At 48.2% G+C, this 9,500-nt stretch overlaps 1 protein-coding gene across 1 annotated transcript in view; it reads left to right on the top strand.

Moving 5' to 3' along the window:
• Window positions 1-9,500, top strand: part of gbf1 (golgi brefeldin A resistant guanine nucleotide exchange factor 1) — a 107,077-nt gene that overhangs the window by 66,940 nt on the left and 30,637 nt on the right. Inside the window, 2 exon segments of the mRNA XM_055162895.1 lie at window positions 6,107-6,189; window positions 6,337-6,573. Coding sequence (XP_055018870.1) covers window positions 6,107-6,189; window positions 6,337-6,573 — 320 coding nt within the window.

Here is a 9,500-nt window from a genome sequence, read left to right as displayed (position 1 = left end):
TAGACCGTCTGGTGACAGCAGGTGAAAGGGGCCGAGCTAAACTCAGCCGTCGCCTGATCGCACTTTGTGGACACCTGCTCCACAGGCTCAGGGTTCTCTCTATTAAGTCTGCAGGAACCCGACCTGGAGCGAGACTCTGACCCGACCTGGAGCGGGACTTTGACCCGGCCTGGAGCGGGACTTTGACCCGGCCTGGAGCGGGACTCTGACCCGACCTGGAGCGGGACTCTGACCCGACCTGGAGCGGGACTCCGACCCGACCTGGAGCGGGACTCCGACCCGACCTGGAGCGAGACTCCGACCCGACCTGGAGCGGGACTTTGACCCGACCTGGAGCGGGACTCATCATCAGAGTTTTCAGAGCCATTGGAAATATAAATAATCTAAATCTAAATCTTAATAATCCGACACACGACAGTGTTGAGGAGTTTTACTGCAGGAGAAACTCTAAACACGACACCGTCGTTTTCAGTGTGAACACAGAGTTTATTAAACGTGTCGTTAGTGTGAGAGTGAGAGTAAAAGTGTTTGTTTATTAAACGTGTCGTTAGTGTGAGAGTAAAAGTGTTTGTTTATTAAATGTGTCGTTAGTGTGAGAGTAAAAGTGTTTGTTTATTAAATGTGTCGTTAGTGTGAGAGTAAAAGTGTTTGTTTATTAAACGTGTCGTTAGTGTGAGAGTAAAAGTGTTTGTTTATTAAATGTGTCGTTAGTGTGAGAGTAAAAGTGTTTGTTTATTAAATGTGTCGTTAGTGTGAGAGTAAAAGTGTTTGTTTATTAAATGTGTCGTTAGTGTGAGAGTAAAAGTGTTTGTTTATTAAACGTGTCGTTAGTGTGAGAGTAAAAGTGTTTGTTTATTAAATGTGTCGTTAGTGTGAGAGTAAAAGTGTTTGTTTATTAAACGTGTCGTTAGTGTGAGAGTAAAAGTGTTTGTTTATTAAACGTGTCGTTAGTGTGAGAGTAAAAGTGTTTGTTTATTAAATGTGTCGTTAGTGTGTGAGAGTAAAAGTGTTTGTTTATTAAATGTGTCGTTAGTGTGAGAGTAAAAGTGTTTGTTTATTAAATGTGTCGTTAGTGTGAGAGTAAAAGTGTTTGTTTATTAAATGTGTCGTTAGTGTGAGAGTAAAAGTGTTTGTTTATTAAATGTGTCGTTAGTGTGAGAGTAAAAGTGTTTGTTTATTAAATGTGTCGTTAGTGTGAGAGTAAAAGTGTTTGTTTATTAAATGTGTCGTTAGTGTGAGAGTAAAAGTGTTTGTTTATTAAATGTGTCGTTAGTGTGAGAGTAAAAGTGTTTGTTTATTAAATGTGTCGTTAGTGTGAGAGTAAAAGTGTTTGTTTATTAAACGTGTCGTTAGTGTGAGAGTAAAAGTGTTTGTTTATTAAATGTGTCGTTAGTGTGAGAGTAAAAGTGTTTGTTTATTAAATGTGTCGTTAGTGTGAGAGTAAAAGTGTTCCGCACGGCTTCGTTCACACTCGTTTAAATCCTGTGTTTACGTTAGCTTAGCGCCCCGGTCCTTTGTTTGTGTTAGCTTAGCGCCGCGTAACCGAATCTCCGACCACAACAAAGAGACGCCGCCGTTTTAAAATAGAGCGGAGCGGCGTCAAAGAGCAGACGCCCGTTTGGTCTGGGACACAGGACACACGGGGGGAGGGGCCTGAAGAACAATGTCCCAGAACCACACACTGTTTAGAGAAACTGACAGAGCTAAACAGGAAGTGAGCATGGACACACTTCAGGCTCCAGTTCACTTTCTATTGAAGAAGTGCGGCTCTTCTCTCTAAAACTGCAGCTGTCAGACTTTCATTTTGGTCTTTTTGGTCGTCAGATGTTTTCAAAGTCGCTGATACAAAAACAAACCTCGATACATTGATGTGATTATTCAATACGGTTCAATAAAATAAAGTTTAAATCGTGTGTGACACTAAAAGTTTGTTAAACTTCTTCTTGTGTAAAGTTCAAATGAAACACAAACATTTAAATCTGTGAAAATGTCAAATGTTTCACATAAACGAGTTTCTTCTTCTGAACAAACAAAACTGGAGCTGGAACTAAATAAACCAAATAGTCAAATAAACCAAAAAATCCTCTCGGTGATTTATCGATACATCAGCCCACGATATCGATACTGTATCATCACGTTAAACCATACGATATATCCATATTTACATTTTGTTGCACAGCCCCAGTTTTAACTCTTCCAGGTCGACGGTGTCGTACACGACGTCTGTAAATATGTTTTATAAAACTGCACTGAACTTTCCAACAGAAAAGATAGAAACTTACTGTTCTTCCACCGGCCAATCAGCTGTGAGCGGTGAGGTCATGATGAGGTCATGATGAGGTCATGACGTGGTCGTTGTGGCGTGTGTCTGTGTCCGGTTTGTGTTTCAGCACAACAATAAAAAAAGCGTTGAGATGTAGATGAAGACAGACGTTCTGTGTTGGCGACGATTCCCCAGATTTAAACCTGAACAAAGAGAATGTTTGATGAATTTGATCTCGGGGAAAGTCGTTCTTGTTCTTCTTCCTGTGGGATTTGGAGCTTTACAAACGTCACAAACAAACAGCAGCGATTGGTTCAATAAAAAAAAGTCCCGCCTCCCGTCGAGTGAACCAATCCTAAAGCTGCAGGTCACACGGTTTACACCAAGTGAAACGAAGTGAGACCGGCTCAGGAATCAGATGAGGGACTTGAGTCTTTCTGAGCAGATTTTCCTCTGTTCTGAGCGTCTGTGTCAGAACAGGAGAAAAAGTCACTCGAAGTGACTCTAAAAACTCTAAGTGCACAGATTTATCACATAAATCATAAATGACACGTCTTGGTCTGTGGAATTGTGCGTCTGTTGTTATTTTTATTTTCAGGTTTATTTTTAGTCCAAATGTTCAAATCTAAACGTAATAAACTCATGGAAACACAGAAGTGATGAGTCTGTGACCTGGACCTGACTCCAGCTGTTTCCACGACCTGCACCAGTCAAGTCATGGGGACATGGCACTTTTTTTTTGTTTTGAGGCAATAAATATTTTTTTTGTTTATTTACAGACTTGATATTTTGCATTTTTGTAGCCAAGACCCTAAATTAATAATTGTTATGTCCAAAAAGTTGTTTCTACATGTTTGTGTGAAAGAGTGAATTTTATTTTGTGTTTTTTTTATTTAGTTTTTTTCATTAGCAGTAGTAGTTTTTATTTCATTAATATGACACGACTCCAGCAGCAGATTGTGAAATAACAGACTGGAGTGAAAAAAAGGATGAATAACACTTGATTAGGGGTAAAACGGGGCAGTTTTTGTGTAATTAAGGAAAAAAATCCAGGTGAGGACAAATGTTCTAAAACTAAACTCAGGTTTGTTCTACACGATCCTGGTTTTTTATTTCACCGTTTTGTCCCTAAATCAAAATCTGTACATAATAACTGACCAATCAGACGCCGCGGTTTGAGCAGGTCGCACCACTGTCGCTGCCAGAAGGTTTGATTGACACATGATCAGAAATCCAGATTCACTCCTGTAACCGCTGCCCTCGATGAGCTTCACTATTTTATACAGTCTGTTGGAGAGACGGAGGAGGAGAGAGGGGGAGGAGGGGAGGAGGAGAGAGAGAGAGAAGAGGGAGAGGAGGGGAGGTTGAGGGGAGGGTGAGGGGGCTTCAGAACAGCTGCTGCGGAGGCTGAGGGCCAAAGATTCCACCAAGTGAGAGACACAAAACAGAGCAACAACTGGAGCTTAAGACCAAAGAGAAGATTTAGAGACGGACAAGAGGAAAGCATGAGAAATATGGAGAGAGGGAAGAGGAGGAGAGAGAGAGAGACAGAGAGGGGGAGAGGAGGAAAGAGAAAGGAAAGAGGTAGAGGAGAGAGAGACAGACTGAGGAGTGGACGGGTGAAGCAGGAGAGAGAGGGAGGAAAAGAGGAGAGGAGAGAGAGAGGAGGAAAAGAGGAGAGGAGAGAGGGAGGAGGAAAAGAGGAGAGGAGAGAGAGAGAGGGAGGAAAAGAGGAGAGGAGAGAGAGAGGGAGGAAAAGAGGAGAGGAGAGAGAGAGGGAGGAAAGAGAGGAGAGAGAGAGGGAGGAAAAGAGGAGAGGAGAGAGAGAGGGAGGAAAAGAGGAGAGGAGAGAGGGAGGGAGGAGAGAGAGGAGAGGAAAAGAGGAGAGAGAGAGAGGAGAGAGGAGAGAGAGGAAAAGAGGAGAGGAGAGAGAGAGGGAGGAAAAGAGGAGAGGTGATGGAGAGGTGGATTAGGAGCTAAAGCCCGAGTCTTAACGAGGTTAAATATGTATTAAAGCCAAACGAAAGATCTGATACAAACAAAACACAAACTTACTCCAACAACAACACGACTTAAACTGGACCAAACCTGGACCAAACCTGGACTAAACCTGGACTAAACCTGGACCAAACCTGGACTAAACCTGGACTAAACCTGGACTAAACCTGGACTAAACCTGGACTAAACCTGGACTAAACCTGGACTAAACCTGGAGCAAATACGGACCCAACCGGGACCAGACCCGGCCTCAGATGCAGCCTTGGTCCTGGTCTGTGGCCTCGGTCTTGGTCCTGGTCCTGGTCTCGGTCTTGGTCCTGGTCCTCGGTCTTGGTCTCGTCTGTCGTCAGTCTTCGTTGACTCGGTTCAGTCTCTTGTTTAAACTTTTGTAATCTCCTTTAATCCGGTTTAATCTCCTCACTCTGACCTCTGACCTCTGACCTCTGACATCTCTGAAGTTTCACCAAACTTCACCAAAACATCCAAAGCTCAGGACTCGTTCTCCACACATCTGCACACATCTGCAAACATCTGCACACATCTGCACACATCTGCACACATCTGCACACATCTGCAAACATCTGCACACATCTGCAAACATCTGCACACATCTGCACACATCTGCAAACATCTGCAAACATCTCCACACGTCTCCACATTCACCAGACACAACAACAACAGACTCCTCCAACAACCACGGGAGGGACCTGACACACACAGGGAGGGACCTGACACACACAGGGAGGGACCTGACACACACAGGGAGGGACCTGACACACACAGGGAGGGACCTGACACACACAGGAGGGACCTGACACACACGGGAGGGACCTGACACACACGGGAGGGACCTGACACACAGGGAGGGAACCCGACACACACATGAGGGACTGACACATGGAGGGACCTGACACACACAGGGAGGGACCTGACACACACGGGAGGGACCTGACACACACGGGAGGGACCTGACACACAGGGAGGAACCCGACACACACATGGAGGGACCTGACACATGGAGGGACCTGACACACACGGGAGGGACCTGACACACAAGGAGGGACCTGACACACACAGGGAGGGACCTGACACACACAGGGAGGACCTGACACACACAGGAGGGACTGACACACACAGGGAGGGACCTGACACACACGGGAGGGACTGACACACACGGGAGGGACCTGACACACACAGGGAGGGACCTGACACACACGGGAGGGACCTGACACATGGAGGGACCTGACACACACAGGGAGGGACCTGACACACACAGGGAGGGACCTGACACACACAGGGAGGGACCTGACACACACAGGGAGGGACCTGACACACACGGGAGGGACCTGACACACAGGGAGGAACCTGACACACAGGGAGGAACCCGACACACACATGGAGGGACCTGACACATGGAGGGACCTGACACACACGAGGAGGGACCCGACACACACATGGAGGGACCTGACACACACGGGAGGGACCCGACACACACATGGAGGGACCTGACACACACATTCAGGGACCTGACACACACATTCAGGGACCTGACACACACATTCAGGGACCTGACACACACGGAAGGGACCTGACACACACATTCAGGGACCTGACACACACATGGAGGGACCTGACACACATGGAGGGACCTGACACACATGGAGGGACCTGACACACACATGGAGGGACCTGACACACACATGGAGGGACCTAACACACACATGGAGGGACCTGACACACACATTCAGGACCTGACACACACATTCAGGGACCTGACACACACATGGAGGGACTTGACACACACATGGAGGGACCTGACACATTATTTGTGTTTTTGTTTTGCAGCAATTTAAGAAAAACCTGAAGGGAGTGAACGGAAACAAAGACTTCGACCAGGACATGTTAGAAGATATTTACAACGCCATCAAGTGAGTCCAGACCTGGTCCAGACCTGGTCCAGACCTGGTCCAGACCTGGTCCAGACCTGGTTCAGACCTGGTCCAGACCTGGTCCAGACCGTGTTCAGACCTGGTCCAGACCTGGTCCAGACCGTGTTCCTCTGGTTTCTCCTGTAGGACGGAGGAGATCGTGATGCCGGATGAACAGACTGGTTTGGTGAAGGAGAATTACGTGTGGAGCGTGTTACTCCACCGGGGGGCGTCGTCCGAGGGCCTGTTCCTGCGAGTTCCTCCCGGTTCCTATGACAACGACCTTTTCTCCATGACCTGGGGCCCGTCCATCGCCGCGCTCTCCTACGTCTACGACAAGAGCCTGGACGAGAGCATCCTGCAGAAGGCCATCACCGGCTTCAGGTTCGCTCCTGGTCCAGTCCAGGTTTAGTTCTGGTTTAGCCCTGGTCCAGTCCAGGTTTAGTTCTGGTTTAGCCCTGGTCCAGTCCAGGTTTAGTTCTGGTTTAGCCCTGGTCCAGTCCAGGTTTAGTTCTGGTTTAGCCCTGGTCCAGTCCAGGTTTAGTTCTGGTTTAGCCCTGGTCCAGTCCAGGTTTAGTTCTGGTTTAGCCCTGGTCCAGTCCAGGTTTAGTTCTGGTTTAGCCCTGGTCCAGTCCAGGTTTAGTTCTGGTTTAGCCCTGGTCCAGTCCAGGTTTAGTTCTGGTTTAGGCCTGGTCCAGTCCAGGTTTAGTTCTGGTTTAGGCCTGGTCCAGTCCAGGTTTAGTTCTGGTTTAGGCCTGGTCCAGTCCAGGTTTGTCACGTACACGTTGGTCTCCTGAAACAGACCGTTGGGACAGAAAAGTGATTCCTCGGGTTTTATGGTTCAGTCTGTGTTCTTCTCTCAGGTTCTTCAGTATTTGGACCAAACGGTCCATTTGAACCAAAAGTTCTAAGTTCGGTTCGTTTTCGTCGGTGTGAAAGTGTCAATCGAACTCAGACCTGAACCAAATCAAACGGACCGAGACCTCAGAACAGAGTTGGTCTCGGTTCGATTGAATCCACCAAATGCCAAACTCTGGGTCGGTTCTTCTGGTGTGAAGATGAACTCAGGTCCAAACCACAGACAGCAGGTCCAGACCAACTGTTCCATGTGCATCATGGGAGAAACACGTCTCCTCTGAAACATCTCGCTGGACGACTCCAGAACAAAAACAGTTTATTGTTCAGACGCAGACGAGACTCATTTTCAAATTATTTTACCAACAATGACCAAAACAGAGAATGAAACACACGAAGATCAGAACAAGAACCAACGTGTGAACGTGAAGCTCCAGAGAGAGTCTCAACTGGGGGTGTACTTCTGGTCAGGACCTGCAGCTCAGAGACGACCTGGTGTTCCTGTGTGTACTTCTGGTCAGGACCTGGTGTTCCTCAAGTTCACAGAGCAACAGCTTTTGACATTTGAGGCTTTAATTCACCAGATCATTTTATGGCAATAGAAAAGAGTCTGTTCCACTGATTCAACTATAAAAATCTCGATTGAGAAACATAGTTGGACTAGATCCATACCAGAGTCCAGACCCAGAGTCCAGACCCAGAGTCCAGACCCAGAGTCCAGACCCAGAGTCCAGACCCAGAGTCCAGACCCAGAGTCCAGACCCAGCGGGAGCAGCTCTGGTTCTGTCCGGCTCAGAGGAGCTGGAACTGGAGTGATGTTTGGAGCTTCGGCCTCAGAAGAACTTTCCCCGAGAAGAACCAAGAACATGAAGGACGGACGCTCAGAACATCATAAAACCAACAAACTGGACTCACACTTCTGTCCAGACGCTGCACCACCTCAGAACCAGCCGAGGTTCTTGAGCGAGGAGGACCGGAGCAGCTCGTCCGGACCTGTAGTCCACAGAACATTCTCACTTTCCCCACACGGAACCACTCAGACCCAGTCCACTGTGTGTTGGTCTGACTCACCACCGTCTGGAACCAGAACATGGAGGACAGAACCTCTGGACCATCTGACCAACGTGCTCGGAGGATGACAGAAGACCAGGACCAGACCAAGGACCAGACCCAGGACCAGACCAGACCAGACCCAGGACCAGACCCAGGACCAGACCCAGGACCAGACCAGACCAGACCAGACCAGACCAGACCAGACCAGGACCAAGGACCAGACCAAGGACCAGACCCAGGACCAGACCCAGGACCAGACCCAGGACCAGACCCAGGACCAGACCCCAGCCCCGTCCTGAGGGTCTGAGCTGTGGTGCTTTTCTCTGTTTCCTGAGCTCAGATCTTCTGCTCTGGTCTGATGTGGTGAGTTTGTTTCAGTTTGATGAGTTGAGATGAGGACGACTCTTGGTCTGAAGAGGAAACATCAGTGTTGATGATCTGAGGGAAACAGAACCTCCACAGTTGGACCAGGTTCTGGCTCTGGTTCTGGCTCTGGTTCTGGTGGCTCTGGTTCTGGCTCTGGCTCTGGTTCTGGCTCTGGTTCTGGCTCTGGTTCTGGCTCTCTGGTGGCTCTGGTTCTGGCTCTGGTTCTGGCTCTGGTTCTGGCTCTGGTTCTGGCTCTGGCTCTGGTTCTGGTTCTGGTTCTCTCTGGTTCTGGTTCTGGCTCTGGTTCTGGCTCTGGCTCTGGTGGCTCTTCTGGCTCTGGTTCTGGCTCTGGTTCTGGCTCTGGTTCTGGCTCTGGTTCTGGCTCTTCTGGCTCTGGTTCTGGCTCTGGTGGCTCTGGTTCTGGCTGGTTCTGGCTCTGGTTCTGGCTCTGGTTCTGGCTCTGGTTCTGGCTCTGGTTCTGGCTCTGGTTCTGGTCTGGCTCTGGTTCTGGCTCTGGTTCTGGCTCTGGTTCTGGCTGGTTCTGGCTCTGGTTCTGGTTCTGGCTCTGGTTCTGGTTCTGGTTTGTTTGTGTGAAAGTGAAACTCTGGAGTTTCTGCAGAACAACAAGTTTATCACCAAATAATCAAAAAACACCCAGACACACTGAACCTGATCACACATGTGTGTGTGTGTTGTGTGTGTGTGTTGTATGTGACTCTGTTGTGTGTGTTGTGTGTGTGTTGTGTGTGTGTGTTGTATGTGACTCTGTGTGTGTGTGTGTGTTGTGTGTGTTGTGTGTGTGTTGTATGTGACTCTGTTGTGTGTGTTTGTATGTGACTCTGTTGTGTGTGTTGTGTGTGACTCTGTTGTGTGTGTTGTGTGTGTGTTGTGTGTGTGTTGTGTGTGTTGCATGTGACTCTGTTGTGTGTGTTGTGTGTGACTCTGTTGTGTGTGTGTGTGTGTGTGTGTGTTGTGTGTGTGTTGTATGTGACTCTGTGTGTGTGTGTGTGTGTGTGTGTGTTGTGTGTGACTCTGTG

This window comes from Boleophthalmus pectinirostris, unplaced genomic scaffold (genome assembly GCF_026225935.1).
Source record: "Boleophthalmus pectinirostris isolate CB_2022bp ecotype Guang Dong unplaced genomic scaffold, ASM2622593v1 HiC_scaffold_5, whole genome shotgun sequence".
Taxonomy (NCBI): Eukaryota; Metazoa; Chordata; class Actinopteri; order Gobiiformes; family Gobiidae; genus Boleophthalmus; species Boleophthalmus pectinirostris.
This window is presented reverse-complemented; position numbering and strand designations above follow the sequence as displayed.